This window comes from Hippocampus guttulatus, chromosome 4, assembly GCF_054856545.1.
Source record: "Hippocampus guttulatus isolate MCC_2025c chromosome 4, RoL_Hgut_1.0, whole genome shotgun sequence".
In the NCBI taxonomy this organism is placed as follows: Eukaryota; Metazoa; Chordata; class Actinopteri; order Syngnathiformes; family Syngnathidae; genus Hippocampus; species Hippocampus guttulatus.
The window spans coordinates 11,576,172-11,598,736 of NC_141264.1; the positions used below are offsets into that span (position 1 = coordinate 11,576,172).

The 22,565-nt window shown below is 43.4% G+C and overlaps 1 protein-coding gene and 1 long non-coding RNA gene across 6 annotated transcripts in view; one reads left to right on the forward strand and one right to left on the reverse strand.

Annotated features, from left to right (window-relative positions):
- hipk2 (homeodomain interacting protein kinase 2) overlaps positions 1-22,565 on the forward strand; it is an 84,550-nt gene that overhangs the window by 1,367 nt on the left and 60,618 nt on the right. For all 4 annotated transcript variants that reach the window (XM_086109818.1, XM_086109820.1, XM_086109819.1 and 1 more), the window contains exon 2: positions 19,220-20,375. In XM_086109818.1, coding sequence (XP_085965944.1) covers positions 19,220-20,375 — 1,156 coding nt within the window. The remainder of the gene's footprint in view (positions 1-19,219; positions 20,376-22,565) is intronic.
- LOC147205945 (uncharacterized) lies at positions 1,355-15,231 on the reverse strand. 2 transcript variants are annotated; one of them, XR_015100769.1, is made up of 3 exons: positions 14,730-15,231; positions 2,127-2,176; positions 1,355-2,031 (listed from the first exon to the last, which is right to left on the reverse strand). It is a non-coding gene; the product is annotated as an uncharacterized LOC147205945 (long non-coding RNA). The 2 variants fall into 2 exon arrangements; XR_015100768.1 differs by having other exon boundaries at positions 1,355-1,760; positions 1,847-2,176.

The window sequence follows — 22,565 nt, forward strand, 5'->3', positions numbered from 1 at the left end:
CTCTAATATTTGTTTAGCCTCATGTTCAATATTTTGCCTTCGTTACTCTATAGTCCCTCTGCTGGCTTTCAAGGGAACCTCTGTATTTTTATGACCATTCACGAGGAGCGCAGTTGAAAAGTAAAGGGGATCTTCCTGAAACGGAATGGTGGTTAAGCATCAACTGTGTCCCTTAGTGAAGATAGATTTTTCATTCGGGGTGATGAAGCTTTTGAAGCTCCGGTGCTCTGACATAAAAAGGAAAGTTGAATTTGAGACACCCAAGCAAAAGGCAATTAGCGTAAATGACATTCCCGTCTTTTCCCTTCACCTCTGAGATTGGGGGGAGAAAGGGAGGAAAAAGGGACACCGGGGGGATTAATTACCTTGCCTGCTCCCCTTCAAAATTGGAGAGGTTATGTGTAGCCGTCATGGAAATGACCAGCGTCTCCTCTGGAAACAACATTTTAGGGGCCCTTCAATTCCAGCAAGGGCAGATGATGTTGATTATTCTCCCTTGGCTACAGGTTGGCAACGGCACCTATGAGCCTAAAGCTGTCTGATTAACAATTTCCTGCCATAGTTGAATTTGTCGGTTAACAGCAAACAGATCTTTTGTCAAACATTTTCCGGGGGAGATTTACACAAGAGCAAAAGAGAGGTATTGTTAGTTAAAAAGATTATGCAAAAACGGCATAAGCCAGTTCCATGAAACTTTGAAAGAGGTGCAAAGCATGATAAAAATGCTCAACTGCTGCTTCATAGACGGGGAAAAAGACCTCTGCAAAATGTGAATGCAAAGAGGTACTGTTTTGCACTTTTTATCTGATTTGTCGGTTGATAGGACGATGAAAGGATGACACCAAATTTGGTCCAAATTGTGATTATAAAGGCTGGTTAAAAATAAATAGACAAACAAGAAAACGTGTTGACCTGATAGTTTGAGAAATGGGTGTTTAATTGTCTCTTGCACTGTCCAGGTACTCTTGCTTCCTTGCACATTCCCAAAACATGCATGTTAGGTTCACTGAAGACTTTCAATTGTCCAGACATACAGTAAATATGAGAGTGAGTGGTTGTTATGTGCCCTGCGATTGATTTGACGACCAGTCCAGGGTGTATCCCACTTCTCACCAACTCAGCTTGGATAGGCGCCGGCTCACCTGTGACACATAATGAAGACTGGCGATGTGAAACGGATGTATTGAATTTGAGGAAGCATTTCTCCCTGCTCCGGAGTCCCAGCTGGCTCTTCCCAATATTTTCCAATATTCATTATGAAGCAAGCAGTAGCTTGAAGTGGCCTGCTAACACAGAGAAAACACACACACACAAAGATAACACACCACTTTTTTTTTCTTTTGTATGAGGAGTTTATTTCTGTTTGCCCTTTGAGTTACAATTGAATCATTCTTCTCAACCTGAGGTTAAAAATGTCTATGTATTTGTTTTGCAACATTTTCCATTAATCAGGATGTGGCCTGCTAACACACTGCTGGACAAGCACAAAGACATGTTTTTCTTCCTGCTATCAACAGTTCAATTTAGACATTTTACTCATGAAATGTCGATGTGCCTGCTGCTTTATAGTATGTTTGTCTTTAGTCCAAACAGAGGCCATGTTTGGAGTTTCAAGTGCATACACGCATGTGCACAGCATAAGCTTGTGTATATGCTGTCACCTGCTTGCTAAGTAGACATGTGCTCAGAGGTCAAGCAATATTCCACGGAGGATTGTTTCGTTCATGTCCAGACAGATGGGCAAACGTGTGCCTCAGACCCTGTTGAGGACAAAGGTAGTAACTGGCACTGCAATCGTCAGGGCCAGATGGATGTTTGATGAATGAACCCAGATGTGACTTTTTACCTTGTGCGATCTACACAAAGGAGAATGTTGGCGCAAGGAATGTACGTTGCCCCGACTTGGAAGGAAGTTTCTCCTCATAGGATAGAGTGACTTTCCCAGAAATGACTCTCAGCTCCATCTCCCTCCTTCCTCCGCTCACCCTTGTTTGGAAGTTCTTGATTGATCTCTTCCTCATAGGCCGCGACCTAGGATTACAGTCCAAGGTTGTGCCTTTTTAAACCGTGATTAGAATTGCAGGAAAGGGCTCTCTGGGCTTTGGCAGTCCACGGCCGGGCCACACCTTGTGGGGATGGATTCCCAGTCTTTCAGGGTGGCGTCTTGAGTTCAGGCCTTAGGACAGAGGAGAACATAAATATTGGCAAGAGATTAGGTGACATGTGAATAGCTTGCAGCGAAGAGCAGTCGTTGCTTAGCGTACGGGTTAGGTGGTCACCGAGGAGCAAACGTTGGTCTCGGTAGTTTTACTTTGTGCTTTGTAGTTGTATTTCCACTCTTCTGGGAAGATTTTATGTCCGTGGGAACTGTTTGTGCATATTCTGGTGTTTTCACACGTTCAGTTCGTGTTCATTGGAAAGGTACTTGATCAGATTTCTTCTGCACCGAATTCGTCTAACCAAGCACAGGGGCACAGATAGTCCTATCGGAACAGAAAAGGGCCTTCCTCAAACAGTTTCTACACGTGTATTAAAAATGCTGACATTGTAAAGAGGCATGTTCCAGAACTTTTGTTCATACAGTCCATCCATGTTTTCATATCTCATATCTTCATATATGTCTGCTTGATGACTTTTCTAAAAGTGGCCTGTTCAGAAATTATTATGGAAGTGGTGAACCGGTGGAAGCGAGAGAGAGAAAATACAGTTCTTTGTGCTGCCGACTTGCTAAACTATGTGCTAAAGACTTGGAATACTTGAGCTCTCATAATAATTCACTGGTGGGCTCGGGGGGTTTTGGAAACGGAGAGATGGACAAGACGGAAGACATCAGCGTGCCACAGGAGGCTCAATTTCAATCGAGTCAACTTGTTGGTTTTTACCTTAAGTACTTCGCACCAGTACTCATCTAAGTCTTCTTTACATTAACTTAAAATACTTCAGAGATTTGTTTCTCATGCTCTCCGCCGTCACTCGAGTCTCCTATTTTAGTGCTCCTGACACATTTTGCAGACCTTTGGAAAACTCTGAAAGCATGGCTGTCCCGACCACATCAGTTGCTGACAGTTAATTTAGATCAAAGTGGAAGAGTGAGTGTTTTGAGGGCCCCTTTTCTTCTTTAGCGCTGCTGTTGATGCCCGGTGTCAGTTTGGAACAGCTGCTTCTGACTCGGAGGGGAAGTAATGACCCCCAGTCAGGCGGAAAGGTACACTGGGCATCACACCCATTGCTCGACATACACGGCTGCAATGAATGCATCATTTTGTATTTTATTATTGCGTTTTTTTTTTTTTGTCCAGTCGAGGTAGTTCATCTACACAATGTGATGATATCTGGATAGTGATGATTTCATTTAATAATTGGAGTTGTAGTCTGTTGTTTAAAAAAAAAAAAAAGCTGAAGGTTTGAAGAACACATCAGCTGCATTGCATTAAACTGTGCGGGTGCACCTCACGATGTGGCCGATGAGTCGATGGTATATTCAAAAGCAGAAGTGCACCGAACAATGCTTTGTGTACATAATAGTAACTGAAAACACATTTGGTTTTTAGCCCACTGGGTATAAGAAGATTATCTGTGATTGCTTGCGTTCACTTGCGCCCACTTTGTTTTGAAATGGATTTGTAGCATTTAGGAAACTATTTTCTTTTTCCTTTTGCCAACCCCCTAAAAAAGAACCCCTTTGTAGTTTAGGCTTCAGCAGGATAAGAGAAAAAAAATCTGGTGAATGTTGTTCTTTGTCGTGAAACTGCCAGACCAATGTTGAAATTAATTGCGATATGGAGAGGTTCTGAACCATCTGACACATCTTGTGCTTTGATGTGAGCCGCAGTTCAAACAAAAAATTACATGTTGCCGCTTGCAAGTAAGTGAATAAGCCCTTTTGTCTGGCCAAATAAGCAATAATTAGACAATTGTTCCTCGAGCACCAACGTCAAACCCAATCGCACAGAAGGCCAAAACTCAAAGCACACGTTAGGCCTGGGCCGAACAAAACCCAAATTTATGGAAGACACTAAAACGAAATGTTTTTTAATAACAACTGTGAATTGAAAGAGAGTGATAACATATCATTCCAAAATGAATTACACTTAAACTAACTTAAAATGTGTTGCTCTGCATAAAAATCAGCTACTGTCAAAATAATAAAAATTTTAAATATGAACATTCTGCTGTTGGGTTTTTCGGTCAAATAAAACAATTTCATTTTCTTTGATTTCATGCTGTCAAGTTCATCAATGTTTGGGTTTGGGGTGAAGTTCAGTGCTCCAAAGACTCTCAGGATGGACTGCAGGTGTTCATTAGTGAGGTGACAATGTGATGTTTTGTTCATTTTCATCACAGAGACCAGGTGCTCTCGCAGGTAAGTGCTCCCAAAAATACAGAGCGTTTGTGCCGCTTGCTCGCTGCAGTTGCTGCAGTTGTAATGGTCACATTTTGAATGTGGTATTTTGGACAGACATCATCGTTTCTAATCGTGAACAAAGGACCCTGGGTGCAATGTTAGTGCAATTTCCGTAATTTCAAAACACACTTGATTAAAAGCCGCAATTGCAAAATCTAGCCATAAAAACAAATTTGTACATACATTGGCCACTTTGCATTAATAGCCGCTCCAAAGTTATAACATGGGGCATTTGCAAAGAAAGGTTACAGTGATGGAGTTTTAAAAACTGAGTCAAAGCCAATTTGTTGACAAGCTTCCCCAGGCAACAGTGCACATTAGTCTGTGACCATGCAGCCTTTGAACAGCTGTTGCTACATGTTTGCGAGACAGCGGATATCGCTCCCTAGCCAAAAATGTCTTCCGTGGTTAGCCGTTAGCGCCTGTCGTCAGTTGCTAGCAATGGTGGTAGCCTGTCGCCAAACAAACAACAGAGAGACGTGGGTCATACTACAGGGATGACTGTATTTATGGCCCTTGTTCCCTATCCTCATTAAACCCAACTCACGATGCTCTCTTATATCCTGTATATTCACTCTACCTCCTACATAGCCGAGTACCGCTTCGCACACATACGATGACATTTAAGGTGGCCCGCGTGCGCACTCCAACCAAAAATGGCTGATGAATATTCAGCATGAGGCCAGACTCGGGACAGTTTCATTGGTTTACTGTGTCATGTTCGGTAATTTCATTGGTCAGATGTTACGAGACTATGGGGAAATGTATTGAGACTTGAAACTTGTCAGTAAAAATTCATAAATTAACCGTGTCACATTAAAAGAAGCACGGTTCAAAGCTTGGGAAAACAAGTAGTGGTTTATAGTCTGAAAAATACGTAATGTAAATACTTATTCTTTCGTGCTGCATTAAGGAAATACTTGCCTGTTTGTTTCTAATATCAAACAGGGGACTGAGAACGGCGAGGACACCATGGGCTCTATTTTTATTAAAAATTTTTAAACTCTGCACATGAGTGGAGTTTACTTTCTTTTGGCATTTTCATAGACAAGCACTTTTAAAAATGTCTACCATAATTGTACTCTTGTGGGACACACACATACATATCTATATTTTCTATCTCTCTCTCTCTCTCTCTCTCTATATATATATATATAGTCTGTTTATATATATATATATATATATGTGTGTGTGTGTGTGTGTGTGTGTATGTATGTATGCATGTATGCGGTACATGTGTTTGTATTGTATGTATTTTCTCCGGGTACTCAGTTTTCCTCCCACATTTCAAAAACATCCTTGGCAGGTCCTAGCTGTGGGTATGAGCGTGGATGGTTATTCGTCTCTGTGTGCCCTGCGATTGGCTGGCAACCGGTTCAGGGTGTCCGCCGCCTACTGCCCGAAGACGGCTGGGATAGTATAATGCTTTAATTACTCCGCATTGCATGCTCACTTTGCCGTCTCCCATCAACCGCCAGTGAGCCTCTCAATTCTCACACATGCATGATGTTTGCCTGCCCCACCCCCTACATTTTTTATCTGTCCCTCCATCCTGCTCTGTTTGTTGATAAACTGAGAGGCCACTGGCCAGCACACATGGTGCCTATGTGACACTTTATCAGAAGCCGGATTGCCAGATTGGACAGCACATGTAGTGTGCGCTTGTAAGTGTGTGCGTGTGTGCGTGTCTGCGTGTCCTGCTTTGATAAGGGCTGGCTACTGCAGTTTTTCTGCCCTTCTTAAACATGAGCTCTGCCACCCATTAACTTTTCGCCACCGTCTACCCTTGGTTTGTCAACTTGCTTTGTTCCAACACTAATCCACCCCCTCCCCCCACACCAAAACCATCAAGTTGTATTTTGGTACAGATTGTCCTTGTTCATAATCCCTTTGTTTTTCTTTGCCCTCCATTTTTCATCGGACATGTCATTCTCTGAAAGAGATTTTCTGGCTTCATCTCGCCCCACATTGTTCAGCCTTGTCCACTTGAGTGAGTGTCACACAGTAGAACAAGTCAAAAGGAAACGTTTGAACCAACACCCTAAAGGAATTAAACATTATGTAAAAATTAAGGCCGAGCAATCCATTTGTTTGTTTGTTTTTTTTAAAATTATATTTTGGTTGTGTGAAATTACTTGACGTAATTGAGACAAAATGGAGTCTGAGTAAGAACTTGACATCAGCAATGAGAAGTTTAATTACACCCACGCTCTCACGCAACTCCTTCAGTCAGCTGTGTTCTGCGCAGTATAATGCAAAATGCATACACTGTAAAAAAATAAAAAAGGTTGGGTGAATTCAAAATTTCATGGCAACAAACTTTGATAAATTTTCAACAAAAATATTTTAAATGTTGCTGTTGTGAATATTAATATACAGATAATATTGGCTTTCCCGCATTTCACAACAAAAAGCATGAGTTTGCATCACTAATTATCCCTCGTATTCTCTCCCAACTTAAAGCTATGAGGAAAATCAACTCAGAAATTGCAAGTTGGTTGTGCTAACTAACATTGTTGCCACACATGCCAATTATTTATATTTTAAAATCGTGAATACTTCACTGCCCCAAAAAATTGTTTTTTTTTTTTTTACAGTGTGCAAAAAGGAGTTGAGAACACTCAAAGAGTCTCCCATCCCATTCGAAATAAATAACAATAGCAACAAATAATCAGTAAATTAAATGATGATTAATGTACAAAAGGTACCGGTAGTCATGTTCCCAACCTTAAACATTCAACAACTATTACCTAAAGCTGAATGAAAAATACTTTTTTCCGATTTTAATTGATTCCTCATTACGCATTCATGTCCGAGGAACACGACCGTTTGAGTGGAGAGATGGGACAGAAAATGTAATAAGATGAGGGAGATGGATGCAATTCATTGAAAGATCGACAGTTAGAGCGTCCACATTGTGAGCCGAGCTTGCACTCCTGACTCAAGTTTACCCGCTCTGAAGGAAGTGGAAGGGAGGGCTGCAGCTTGCGGCTTCGTCACAGATGGCTGCAGGTACAGCACCACGCTTGGCTAATAACCAAAAACTTCAAAGCTCAGACGAGCATTCAGGCCCATTACTGCCCATGGCCACGAGGCCAAGCAGAAAGTAGCAGACAGCACTCGGGTCTGACTATCGTATCAGCAGGCTCAGAGCACAACTTTGCTCTTTGTTTCTGGTCGCACAGACACACTTCTCTCCAATTCCTGCTGATGTGATTTGGTTTGGTTTGGTTTTAAATTATGGTGGAGCAAACGTGCATGATCTTACTAATAATAATGATTGCCTTTCTTTTTCCATGAACAAAAAAAATCAATTTTGTAAAGGAACTAAATGGCTGAAGTGACACAAAAGGCTGTTAAAACTTAAGGTTTTCCATCCATCCATCTATTATCTGATCCGCTGATCCTCACAAGGATCGCCGGCGTGCCGCAGCCTTTCGCAGCTCTCAGTGGGCAGTTGGCGGGGTACATCCTGAACTGGTTGCCAGCCAATTGCAGTGCACACACAGGTGAACGACCGTTCGCGCTCACACCCAAGTTCAGTGTCAGGTTACTTTTTTTTCTTCACCTGTGAGGAGCATTTCCACATACTGAAGGGGCTTGGAGTTGAAGCGCCGATCACAAACAATACAGCCATCGTACTAATGGGTCGCGAGTTAGATTTTCAAATGATCACGTGGGTGCCACCCAAATTGCGTCTCTTGTCAACCTGTTCAACTTTCACTCACTTTCCTCAGCGTTTAGTCAGGTGCATGGTATTCTGATGAAATTGCTTGTATCAGATTTATTAAAAAGTTAATGAAACAAAAGCTCCTTCAAGGTACAGTGAAGCTAAGCCGCACACACATCACTGGCAACGATCAACATAAATTCATGATCCACTGCGCAGGTTCATTTCCCATTTGAAGTCTTATTTTCCAAATGGATCCCTGCGGAGTTCACGTCTCAGTAATACTGCACGATTTGGAAATTTGGGACGCCCACAGACTTCACCGAAAAATGCATCTTTGGTGGTTGTGCATGAATTTCCAGGTTGTGCATGGATGGGAGAATCGCTGCACTCTGAGAGTACGCAAGAAAGGCACACAAGAAATTAAGTGTGAAGGGAAGACGCTGATGCCCCTTAACTCATTCAAAATGGCCTTTCATACCCTTTTCAAGTACAGTCACTATAAAATGAGGAACTGGGATTAATTGTGTGGCATCTGAAAAGACATCTAAATACGTCTTTGGGAGTGAATGAGTTATTAATAAATAAGCATCAAGTATTACTTGTTATTGTTATATCGCTTACATTTGAATGTTTTATTTTTTGTGGTGGTCCATGGCTTATGGTCAAGGTTTTTGATAGAACTTTTCTCAGATTTATCGCGGAATCGAAAAAGTAATCAACAGTGAGAGCTCAATATTCATTCTGCTTATACTTTCCAGGAGGTACGAGGTGGCCATTGGGAGTTTCAGGAGAATATGTAAATCTTCCCGAATGGCCGGTGTATTAACGGTCCAGGGTGCATTTGTATGGGCCATTCTTGTTCGACTGGATCACACAAGATGTATGTCAATGGCAGGTCTGAACTGCGCCTCTGAGCGAGTCCTCACTTCAAAGCCGAAGGCCCATCGAGGCTGGCCAGCCGCTCAGCTTAACAACCATTTTGAACTGACCCCCGCCCCCAACCGTTCAACCCAGACACAACAAGGCGGCGAGATGGGGAATGACAGCCTGAAAAAAACGGCAGTAATGGAGTGGGGTGGCGAGATGAACCCCCTCTACTGAGGCCCATGGAGCTCCGGGGCACAGGCGGAGGTCAGTGAGGGGTGGGGGTGGGGGGCAGATGGGGGTTGTCACTGGGGTCGTCGACCCTATCATCTCCGTTCACCGGCCTCTTTCCTACATCTGGAATCACATCTCCCGTGCTTTTCTGATGGAACGCAGCAGCTGCTTGCTCACACAAAACATGCTTCTACCCTTTTAATGTGAATGACGCTGCCCCACATAAAAAGGCAAACGTTAACTTGAAACCACAATGAACCACCCTCGCAGGCCAGTTGCTGTCATGACAATCATAAAGAATTTTAGTGATGACTTTAAATGGCAACATGTGCACCTTGACGTCCCTTTCATCATGCTAATAGTCATGGGAAATGTCTTTCCTTTCAGCCAATTTGGAACTGGAAATGCTGGGTCAGGTGTCAGACGACACGAACAGGTCCAAACCTGCACATTTGTATGGATATTCGAGTTCCTTTTATATTGTGTAACTGACACAGTTCAAGATATTTAGGCAAGCGCTTTCCAAACATGGTGACTGATGTGAAGTTGAAGCATAAAAGCTTTTCTGTCTGCTGTCCGTTTCTGTGAGGACTCCAAAAAAGATGCGGCAAAGGTATGATCCTCAGACTGAATCAAAGTGCTGAGTCGGCAAGCTGTATTTATTGCCTGTGTTCATGCTCATGCTCATGCTCAGATGGATTAAGGAAGGACACATATGCCTGGCTAAATTGTTATGCGAGCATGCACATCTGTGTGGTAAATTTTGCGAAACAGTACCGGACAGCACGATGGGATTTCTTTCCTTTGCAAAGGACAGGAGGGAATGTTCCAAAGAGAAAGATGAGGGAAGATGAAGACATTAAGGCAATTTAATATGCATGCCTATGGATTAGTACCTGGAGTAAGGAGGGAGTACAAGATGAAACATCTTATGACACAAAGTAGCCTAAAATAGTCTATTTTGTAGTCTTAGTGGAGCCCAGAGGAAGAGCTTCACACCCTCTGCTGAAATATCACATACTTGTGTCGCCTGGGGAGGCATGTGCAGCATCTCCACTTTGTGTTTGATTGCATAGGGGAGGCGGGGGGTGGGCACAAGACCACATCAGGGACAAATAAAGTATACGGTCTCTGGTGTGAGACACATGGCGCTTGTGTGGCTCTCTGCTTGTAAATCAGCATTTCTCATGATCTAACATGTGGTCGCTTTCTGAAAGATGTCCTACTTTTGGGCATGCAAGCACCTGTGCGACAGATCAGTCCAAGAATTCCCCGCTAACGAAACCCTCGCATGTCTGTGATGGGCTGCTTTATCGGTTGCTATGTTTTGGAAATACAGGAAGTGAAGGTCCTGTCTTTGTGAGTGGCTGGTCCCCAAGGTTCCTGGTCAGGTTGGACTGGTTTCTCGCTTGTCACGTTTCATTGAAAGGTTCCAGAGGGGGGCGGGGCTTTCCATGACTCCCCTTGGGTGTGTGTTTTAATGCACCTATATTGACTACATAATTTAGACGTAAGCATTTTGATACAGAGTTGAGGAACGTCTCATGACACTTTTGATGAGTGTCAGGAATTGCACATCCGGGGGAGGGGGAGGACTCGGCTTACATAGCGAGATGGCATGCAAATGGGGAGGCGAGTGTGTGTGGGTGTGTTGGCAGTGAAGGTGAGCTGGGAGGACAGACAATATTTCAGCTGCCTCTGTTCGATACTCATTCAGCAACAGACTTTGACCGCTGACTTTATGAACACACCCAAAACAATGCTCACTTTCCATTAGGACCACGGGGGGGGGGGGGCAGTTCCAGTCCTGGAAGACCGCCATCCTGCACGTTTTCCATCTCTCCCCGTTGCAACACACCTGATTCAAATTCAACAAAGCCTGATATTGAACCTGTTCATTTGAATCAGGTGTGTTGCAATAGGGAGAGATGGACAGCATGCAGGGTAGCGGCCCTCCAGGACTGGAATTGCCCACCCCTGCATTAGACAGTGATGCAGCTTGTCTCACCCTTTATGATAAAGAAAAGGATTATTATAATAAAAATACGCGCGTACACACACATCGCCACTGTCGGGTGCAATCTTTGAATTTTCAAAAGCATTATTTTTCATAACTGCAAATTATTTTGGAGTCGGTAAACATTGTCCTGTTTAAGTGATCCTGAAGAGTCCAAGAGGAATAGACAATGAATTGGTGTTTCTATAGTGTAATTAGGAAATGTTTTTATTGTTAATAGTAAATCTTACCTGTTTTGATTACTGCTTTAGAACAGAGGTCCCCAACCTTTTTTGCCCCATGGACCGGTTTCATGTCAGACAATATTTTCAGGGACAGGCCTTTGAGGCCGGACAGATACGACAATATAATATGATATTATCTGCATGAAAAGTGTGGTATTTTCAAAACATAATAATAAACACGAATCATGACACGAGGAACGTCCTATCTGGCTGCAACATTCTCTGGTCGCTATGGTAACGTTTAAACATGCCTTCAAAATAAGATACGCCGCAAATTAAAAAGTGCATGAAAAATAAGACTCACCATTGGCACTTATTATGCAGAGTAGGCTTGGTGCGTGTGAATCTCCCGTTGAGATAAAGCCGTATTTGAAATAGGACTCATGATACTGTCTATTGAATGTAGCCTTCTCTTTCTTGAAAGTCGGAGGTTCCTCTTCTGTCTCCTGGCTGGGCCTTTTCCCCTTCCCGAAAAACTTTTCAAAGACGTTTCTTTTTTATGCGGTAACTTATCCCGTGACCGAAAAGCGCACATTCACCTCCGTCAAGAGTAACATATTGTAGACTGATATAACGGAGAATTTTTCAAATATAAAATAAAAGATAAAACAGCTTTCAGATTCCGAAATGAATAAAATGGAAGGAGTGTAAGTTATTTATTGTTTCTGTGTGGTCCGGCACCAAATGACTCGCGGACCGGTATCGGTCTGCGGCCCGGCGTTTGGGTACCCCTGCTTTAGAATACCGCTTTAGGAGATCCAGTTCTATGTTTTTTTCCCCGTTTCATTCTTTATTTCTTCAGTTCTTCCCCACTTACCACGTGAAAGAGTACACACAGCAAAGCTTTGGCTTGTCCTATTTTATTTTTGGGCTTTTGTTATCTTAGTTGTTAGCCCATGGGAGCGTTCAGGCACTCCACAGTTCAATGAAATGCAGCGCTGCCAAATTGTCTTTGAATTAAAGTGGGAGAAAAAAGCTTACAAAAACAAAACAAGTTTGTTTTAATCTGATAGCTGTCTGTTTTTTTCATGTCTTTTAGCTCTGCCCTAGCAGTTTTATTAACAAAAACCAAAAAACATTGCCACTGTCATTTTCAATCTGCTTTAATACAAAACAACCCAAGTCTGATTTAACAAATTGATCGCGACAGTGGAAGTTATCGCATAAATCCAATATATCGTTATAAATGCTTGAAGGAACACGAGCGTGCCCAAAATAAAAAGTTGACTTGCTTAGGTTTGCTCACTGCAAGCGTCTTGCCCCCACCACATTCTGCTGTGGATGTTCGTCCCGTAAACATAAGAGAGAGATACAGTATCTGACCTGTTGTTTGTGTATGCAGGCGTGTGTGTCCTTGTGAGGCTATCAGCATCATTGTATGCCTCGTTGTTTTCATGTCATTGTCTTTTGTCCTCTACTTCCTGAAACGCTGTCCTTTTCCAACCTCGCATGCGCTTCTCCTGTGTTGACATCTTTGCCCATGCGCTGTGTCCAGCTGGCGTTGTTGATCGTGAGAGGAAGCGTGATATGGGAAGTTGGTTCTCATTGTTTGTAAATGATAAATGTTACAGTGCGGCTGCTTATCAGGTGTCGGCCCCCGCAAGGCCCAAAGAGCCACTGTAATTAAGACTGCATGCCATTTTAATGTTTGCAGTGGCGCTCGGTGTTCGCTCTTAAATGAGCAGGTGTATGTTATATACGGTAAACAACACAAGTTTATTGCTTGCTCCTTTCCATTACATGCTGAGAGTTTTGTTTCTGGTGCTGCACTAGTGTCAGTTATTATCTCCGCCAAGGAGACGGTCGTGAAAGCAAGAAATCTTGTTTTAGGAACGCTCAACCAATTGGAGGTTTTGGTGCAAGGCATTCTGGTGGAAATCTGGATAAAAGCAAGACTTGAAGGATTTTGGTTTTGTTCCTTCAATATTCTGCTATGTTCGTGACGTTGGAACTATTCCACCCACCCCGGAATGCGAATGGGAGAGTTCCAGTTGTACCGTCTGACATCATTCTCCATGAGTTAGAAAGTAGCCTACTAAATGAATAGACAGAAAAGCTGCCCCACAAACCCAGGACCAAAATATAGCCCCCTTTGTCTGCTCGGACAGTTTTATGACATTCATGAACCAGGAAGTAGTCTGTTAAGATCTGGACAAAACAAACAAACATAAGCCTCTCATTAAAAAAGAAAACAAAACAAAACATTTTCTTTCCTTCTTTCTTTTATTCTTTATTTCCTTCTGAGCGCTGTTCTTTGGACATTTACGACACTCGTGATCTGATGAATAAGAAAGCCAGCTGAAGCAGAGCAACCAGCTCTGCCACCATCGGTTGCGTGCCCGGTGAGGCTGACCTTGCATTTCAACAAGTCAAATGTTTTGCCTCATAATAGGTGTTTTTATGGGCACATACAAAAAACAATGCTGTGCCCTTATCGTGTCACATTTCTCGGGTTGGGGCATGTCAGCGGGGCTCGGGAACATCCTTAAAATGTATACCTTAGGTCAGTGGTTCTTCACGTGGGTTCAATCGAATCCCAGGGGTTCGGTGAATCAGTCTCAGGGGTTCGACGGAGCCTCTGCCACGGACGTTAAGACACACCCGACTCAACATGTCAGTTAGTTATGACACGCCCACTTGGCCATCACTGGTTGGCTCATTTTGTGCACAATTAAAAAAAACTATACTTTATACTTATACTAATTGAAATAAATATCCAAATGCCTATCATTTTTGCAAATATATAATATATTTTGCATTAAGTGAAATAGTCCTTTTGAATTCACAAGTTTAACAATAAATTGAGATATGACTGCAGGTTCCACAGGCGAGAAAATGATGATTGAACACCAAAGAAAACCGTTTTGGTTCACGACAGGTGGTTGATTTAAATTAGGCCCTTTTAACTTCAGGAACATGAGATGGACTCCAATAGAAATTGAAAAGCTTCAACCCAGTGTCTTTTTTTTTTCCAGAGTTCAAAATGTTTTTGTTACATGCAGAAATACAATTTTGTGTTCCCTGCAGCATTTGATTCGTTTCAAAAATGACCCCACCCCCCCCCAAAAAAATATATATATACTGTATATATATTAAACACACTGATATAAAGAAAGGACATATGCAGTGTTATCCTCACATCAGACATCAAAAGAAGTTTTTTGGCTGTCACTTTTTATTTTTTATTATGGTTATCTGTAGTTGATAGCTCACGTGGCTCTTTTGGTATCTAAGGTTGCCAATCCCTGTTCTAGACAGTAAGAAGTCAATTCATTGACTAATAAATTCTACTTCCTCCTCACGGACGCTCACCTCCATAAGTAGTCCAAATATATTCAGTTGACTGTCGCACGTGGATAATCTTCATGGTGATGGCTGTTGTCTCCCGTAGCACCTCCATCCAATATGGTGCAAGCTGAGGATGGAACATTTTATGGCTGTTAACCATAAACTGATGAAAAACGGGTTTGCAAACTCCCCGACAATCCTGGGCCTGGCGAAAGACAGTCTCTGTTGTCGAGTCGAATTTGGTATTTTAACGCGGTTCCTCGTGGGAGTACAAATGAAACAGTTAATAAAGGTGTGCAAACAGAAGCAGGTCACAGGATAAAATGTCAGGGCCACTTCCCATTCTGATCTCGTTCCCTCGTATTCAGGCCGTCCCCACATGGTATGTAGCCCTGATCCTCCCTAAAAAGAAGATTAACAATCCTCTGACAGAGACCTAATCTTTCTGAAAACACTGACTATTACCATTTCAACATGCTGCCTCGGAACAGTGGAAAATGAGTCTCAGGAATCCTGAATTGCAGTCTGTTCGTTGAGGTATGCTTAAAGAAAAATCTTGGCTCCTGAAGGCATTTAAACTCTGTCAATGTGTAGCAAAGAGCCTTTGACACTCTCACGAGTTAGAAGTTCAATAACACATTTTTAACTAAAGGTTATTTTTTGACAGCATTTGTGGTTCAAATTCCAAACTCATAAACGTGTCTAAATTTTTCATGAGTTTCAGAAACTTCGCCTAGTCACTCCGGTATAATTAGTCATATATTTGCCTGTGTGTGTGTGTGTGTGTCATGAGATAACATTCCAGCCATTTGACCTCTTACTGTTAGTTCATTTAATTACTTATTTGTGCTCCACGGGTACTGGACACTGCACTTTTGTTTGTGCGTTTACATTCATGGCAAAAGAAAAAAAAAGCCGCTGGACACACATTCATAACAAGGCAGGCCTCTTTTCGTGTGTTTTTCTAAACATCCACTTCCAATTCCGCTGCTTCAACCCGTTTTCGGGAACGTGTGTCCTTCAGTTCATGGCACCGTGCAGCCAATATCAAGTGAACCCTTTGACCACAGTATTGCATCTGAGTGACAGTGCCCCTTTAAAGTCCAAACATTTCCCTCATCACGCTAGTTGAAGTTTCGAGAACGAGCTGTCTCGGTGTCCATCCATCCATCACAGTGTCTGTGCATGTGATTATCCTGTCGGGCTTTCAGTCAAACTCTGTTGACGCCACTCACTGACGCAACCCATCATTCAAATTATATTTAGAGAAGAGTACAGGCACAGGAATTGGTAATCCAAGAAGTGACATCTGGCCTTCCGAGCTTATGTGATTAGCAGCGAGCCTTGCCCCTAATAGCCTCCTGGGCGTTCTCTATTAGCTCTCTGGACAATCCATACCTGCAGGCCATTCATTGTCCGGTTGGACAAAAAAAGGACAGCCTGGTGAGCATGCCGAGTCATTAATATAACAAGCTTTAATATGTAATATGGGACATGCGGAGGTGCGACATGAGCTCGAACGCTTGTCAGGCTTTCTGTAAACCCTCTAATGTGCACGACAGCACCAATCCTACAGCCTTTGGACAAAGACCAGATGAGTGTAGAGATAGCGGCACTGTTCGAGCAAAGCCAGACTAGAGACGAAAATGGAACATGAAGAGTTTGTTGAAATACAAATGAAAGTATGTACATTAGAAGAGAGAGCTGATAGCTTTTTACAAGACTAATCGTGATCACCGCTCAGGACGAAATGACAAGGCATTTGCCAATGCCCTCTGCTTCCTGCCTACATAATCGATTCCATAAATGTGCATGCTCTCCCCTAATGCCATAAGAATGTGTGTTCCGGCTTTCAGATGAGGAAGCAAAAGAGACAAAAGAACTGTTAGGACTCTTGAATGGACAATCATTTAATTATTCTTTTTTAAAATATTTATATTCGATACATTTCCAACTGGATCCCACGGATGTGCACGAATAGAGAAATGTTAGCGGGACGGGGCTACGACCCGATCAGTATGAGGTTTGGACCCTGAAGAACACGTTGAAGATCAGGGGACGCAAACTGGCGACACAGAAACATATCCTATATTTTGGGTCTTGAGAGTCTCGAGCAAAGACCAGCGACAGAGCTACTGCCATTTAGTGGTTGACAATTTTGATGGAACTGCCTGCCTGGACACAGCTCATGTTTTTCTATAAGTCAAGTCAAGTCAAGCCAGCTTCTATTGTCAAATATGCTCTATGTGTAACATACAGCAGGGGTCCCCAACCTTTTTTGCCCCACGGACTGGTTTATGTCACACAATATTTTCAGGGACCGGCATTTAAGGTGTGGCGGAAATAATACAACAAAATAATATGGTATGAGCTGCATGAAAACTGTGGCGTTTTCGAAATATAATAACAATAAACACAAGGAGCATCTAATCTGGCCGCAACACTCCGATCGCGATGGTACTGTTTAATGCCTTCAAAATATGATACAATGCAAATTCAAAGTGCATGAAAATGACGACTCACCACAGCCCCGAGCTTGATTTTCTGCAGCCAGACGGTCCCATCTCGTGGTAATAGGAGACAATGACACTTTAAGTGTGTGTTTTATGTCCAGTCTACTTCGTAATTTTGTTTTAGTCGCCGTTGCTGCAGAAAACCCCCGCCTCACACAGGGAGCATGTCGGAAATAGCAACAGTACTATTGTGGCGATCTCAGAATATTCAGCCTTAACTTTAATCCAGTTGTCTCGAACGTCCTTTTAAGGCCACCGTCATTTGCGATCTCCAGCAGTTTTTTTACAAATTTTTTTAAGTCTTTTTTTTTTTTTTAGCATAATCGGTCACGTGACGCAGACGCGTGGTTTGACGCGTGTCAAGCGTGACACAAACGGATGTAACGGAGAATCCGGTAATTTTTCAATAATAAAACATCTTTTGTGTTCCGAAATAAATAAAACGGAATTAAGGCAAGTTCTTTCTGTGCGGCCCGGTACCAAATGCCCTGCGGACCGGTACCGGTCTGCGGACCGGCGGTTGGGAGCCCCTGACATACAGCACAGATGAAATGACTTTCGTCTCTCAACCACAGTGCAAACGTAGTGCATTGAACACACACAGCTAAAATTTACAAGACATAAATATATAAATATGTTAAATAAAAATAAAATATATAAACTATGAACTTTGCCACAAGTGAAATAAAAAAATAATAATACAGAAATACAAAAGCAATGAAACAGAAATGTAAAACTCACTCATTAAAACTTATTGCAGCACTTTTCAAGACTTTGTTTGCTTACGTTTTTCAGATCATTATTATATTTCGGAATGTTGCATAACAACTTTTTTTTTTCATGAATGCAATTATAAAGTTTTACATATTACTGTGCCAAGTTATAGATATATTTTCCTCATTACCGTAATGATATCTTGCCTATCACGTTATTTTCATTCCTCATTGGAGGGGCAAAAATATTCAGCTGCCTTATAGCGATGTGGGTGGGCTCAATTTCACTTAAAATCCCCAAGCATGCTTCCTCCTTGCCTATAGAGTGTTACCATCAAGCATCAGTTCATCAGTACTGACACCTAATTATGTATGTCTATGGGCATCACCAGGTGGAAGCTCTTACTTTGTTTCGAGGCCACCTATATGGTATGGCTTACTGGAAAGAGTGCAGCGTAACTACAAGCTGCATATAATCGTCTCTGTGCTGTGATAATCATTTCAATGCCACAAAGAAGCCTGTTTGCAAAGGAGGCAGATAAAGAAGTGACTATTTTTGGGCAGTTGTTTACTTGGAGAGGCGTTTGCTTACTCTAAGGCATCTTGTTCCCAAGAGTTAAGTGCACACTCGTGCAGTTTAGCTTTGGTGTTGTTGTCTTCAGGATCTGTGGTTGAGATAGAGTTCAGTTCTCTTCTGCAGTCCTTGCAGCTTTCTGAACAAAAAAAGTCTTTTCCCCCAAAGTGAGTTATTGTGTCCCAATAAATGCAGCAGCTGGGTTGTGTGGTGAAGAAGGAAATTGCAGTCATTCCTGGGGATTTATTTGTTGCCTTGTTTATACGTACTGTACATGTTTGTGTCTCAGAGTCTATGCCGCGTGTCCGTTTGAAAGGCTCTTTTCGTTTGAAGTCCTCTTTTTAGTTTTATTTTTTACCTTTCTGGAAAGGAGAAACAAAACTTGACTTTTAGCAATTGATGCGCATCTTAACTTGCTTGCCTAACTTTTCCATAAAAGTATATTTACTTGATAGCCGATTTTGCAAGAGGTAAATATTGTATAAGCGCTCGGTAGAAAAAGGATATTTGCTACTTGCCTTTAGTGTGATGTTAATGATGTGAACATGCTGATGCTTCGACATACAGTATCCGCTTGGTGCTTTAATGACGCGCTCTGACCCAAGCTGTCTTTATTTAAAGCTTCAACATAGCACTCATGTTTCATTGACTCTGAAATTCTCAACCTCTCACTTTCCTTCTTCGCCCCTCCCGTCTTGTGCCCTCTCGTCACAGGTATGGCCTCGCAAGTGCAAGTGTTCTCCCCTCACACTCTTCCGTCAAGTGCCTTCTTTAGCGTGAAGAAACTGAAGGTGGAGCAGAGTTGCAACTGGGATATGACAGGGTACGGCACACACAGCAAAGTCTACAGCCACAACAGCAGCAAGAACGTGTCGGCCGTGAGCGGCCCCCTCGGAATTAGCAGCTCCCTGCAGGTAGCCGGCTCCACCTTGCCGTACGAGCAGGCGCTCATCTTCCCAGCGAGTGCGGGCCACATTGTGGTCGCATCAGCCAGTAGCACTTCGGGGGGCGTCGGCGCTTTGCTGGGCAGCGGGGGTGGAGGCAGTAACGGCAGCGGAGGGGGTGGCGCTGGCGGTGTTGTTGGGGTTCACAATCTGATTCGCCGCAGCACGGTCAGTCTCCTGGACACCTACCAGCGATGTGGGCTTAAACGCAAGAGCGAGGAGCTTGACCACAACAGCAGTGTGCAGATAATCGAGGAGCACGGTCCGCTGATGATCCAGAACGGAGCAGCCAGTGGCGCCACGGTGGCTACAGCGGCCACCGCGGCTTCCACGGCCACATCCAAGAACAGCGGCTCCAACAATGAGGGGGACTACCAACTGGTGCAGCATGAGGTACTCTGCTCCATGACCAATACATATGAAGTGCTGGAATTCTTGGGACGGGGAACATTCGGACAGGTGGTGAAGTGCTGGAAGAGAGGCACCAACGAGATTGTGGCCATCAAGATCCTAAAAAACCACCCGTCGTATGCCAGGCAGGGTCAGATCGAGGTCAGCATCCTGGCGCGTCTTAGCACGGAGAGCGCAGATGATTTCAACTTTGTGAGAGCCTATGAGTGCTTCCAGCATAAGAACCACACGTGCCTGGTGTTTGAGATGCTAGAGCAGAACCTGTACGACTTCCTGAAGCAGAACAAGTTCAGCCCGCTGCCGCTCAAGTACATCAGACCCGTTTTGCAGCAGGTGGCTACGGCGCTGATGAAGCTGAAGAGTCTCGGTCTGATCCACGCTGATCTGAAGCCAGAAAACATCATGCTTGTAGATCCACCTCGGCAGCCCTATAGAGTCAAAGTCATTGACTTTGGCTCAGCCAGCCATGTCTCCAAAGCTGTCTGCTCCACGTATCTACAGTCCAGATACTACAGGTAAGCGTTCGGCCATTAAACATTCTATTGATCTCCCTGAGTTCATTCATGATCCTTTTACTGGAGCAATGGTTGTATTTCTGAGTCTTGTTTGAATTAGTTTTCTGTTCATGGCAATGATTTCAAAGCCAAGCCGATTTTTGGGCCAGTAGTTGATGCAACTGAAGTCTACAACACTGCTCATTGTGCTTTTGTTTTGGGAACCGCTAATCTCTTCCATTGTGGGATGCAGATGTTGATCCGCAATGATTATGCATGGTGTGTGTGTGTGTGTGTGTGCGTGTGTGCGTGTGTGCATGCGTGCGTGCGTGCGTGCGCTGGGTTCGAATTGGGCAATTTCTGTTAAAAAGGTAATTGTGATGAATCACTTTTAATATTAGAGTGACATTGAGGAAGGGCGGCCCGGTGGTTCAGTGGTTAGCGTGTCGACCTCACAGTGCAGAGGTACTGGGTTCGATTCCAGCTCCTGTGTGGAGTTTGCATGTTCTCCCCGGGCCTGCGTGGGTTTTCCCCGGGTACTCCGGTTTCCCCCTACATTCCAAAAACAGGCATTGCAGGCTGATTGAACACTCTAAATTGCCCCTAGGTTGTTTGTCTCTGTGTGCCCTGCGATTGGCTGGCAACCAGTTCAGGGTGTCCCCCGCCTACTGCCCAAAGATGGCTGCGATAAAGCGGATTAGAAAATGGATGGATGGGTGGACAGTGAGGAAAATACGTCTGTTTTAAAGTCATGTTAAGATTTTACAATGAGAGCCTGTCTCATTGAAGAAGGCGCCAATCATGGAGCCTGCCCAGGGGCCTGTTTTCCCGTTTTCCCGTGGACCTTCGGCCTCATCACCATGGAGGGCTCCCATTTCCCCTGAGATAAAGATGAAGGGGTCAGCCTGAGTTCTCCTGTAATATGTGGTTGTAATCCACACCAGTGCGTCCTGCATTAGAACCAGATGACTTCCTGGAAGATCTTCCTGTCTTGTAACTCTCACACATCCCTTTTAACCCCAAAAAAAAGTGCTTAGGTTTGAGCTGAGGCAGCGTTCGGCAATCAAACAGCCTTAATGTTCACACAAAGAGACACTTGAGCTGCGCTCAGGGACCCGGCCGGCCGGGTGTTGTCGCTGAGGCAAAGGAAATAGCAGGTGTGTCAGCACGACAGTATTTCTCATGTCGTTTATGATCATACCTACTCAAAACAAACACATAACCACAGGCACATGCCAGGTGGTTGTCATATGAATGTCAAGAATGGTGATCATTCTCTTAACGTTAGGGGTATTTTTAACGACATGTTCATGTTAGTGTCTTGTTGAACCATTTTCCCCCCACGTAAACAATGTTTGCTAGGTTTCTGACAAGAGCTCGTCTCTCAAGTCCAGTGTTTTCCAACCTTCATTGAATGGAGGCAAATTCCACTGGCATCACGACAAAACCTCCAATGTCACCAGTTGTTACTTTTTTTTTCACAAGTCTACACTGTGTGAGGGGTCTCCATAAAAGTGATGATTTGGAGTTACAAGGATTCCACTCGACGCCAGCAATATTTTACATTGAGAATAAATCTCACTCCTCATCACCAAATAAACATATCTCAAAATATGCAGTAGATACACAGGTTCATTTTTCTGCCTGTCATTGCAGTGCATGTCGCTCGCCTCGATTGATAGCTGAACAAAGATATGTTATTTGTAGTAAAGAACGGATTTTCAGACCAGTTAAGTGAAATTGGATAATTTATCACAGTACACCTGATGAGCTCTCGTGGCACACTAATATGCCACAGCACACTGGTTGGGAATCACTGCTCTTACTCAGTGCACCACTTCGAGCAGGCCACATGTATCATCCGCCTCCTGCAATTCATTTTTGTTGTCATTGTGCCTTTTCTGGAAATGGCTTTCTTCAAACTTCTCATCCCCCGGAAAAGTATCAGGTAAAAATACTCCATATACAAACACGTATAGGCCAATTCGATGTCTTGCTAGAGCTACACGGGCTCCAATACGCATTTCATGTGCGCATCTTGTTGTCAACTTTCCTACCAGTTATCTGTTGTTGCTCGTCAGCGGTATTGCAGGTCAATAATGAGGCCGTAAAATGTTCTGTTTTGTTTTGAGGCGGAGCAATGAGAAGAGCAGAGTAGCAAGTTCATCCTTTCATTTCCTCTTTGGGAAACAGCAGATGGGAAGGAAAACC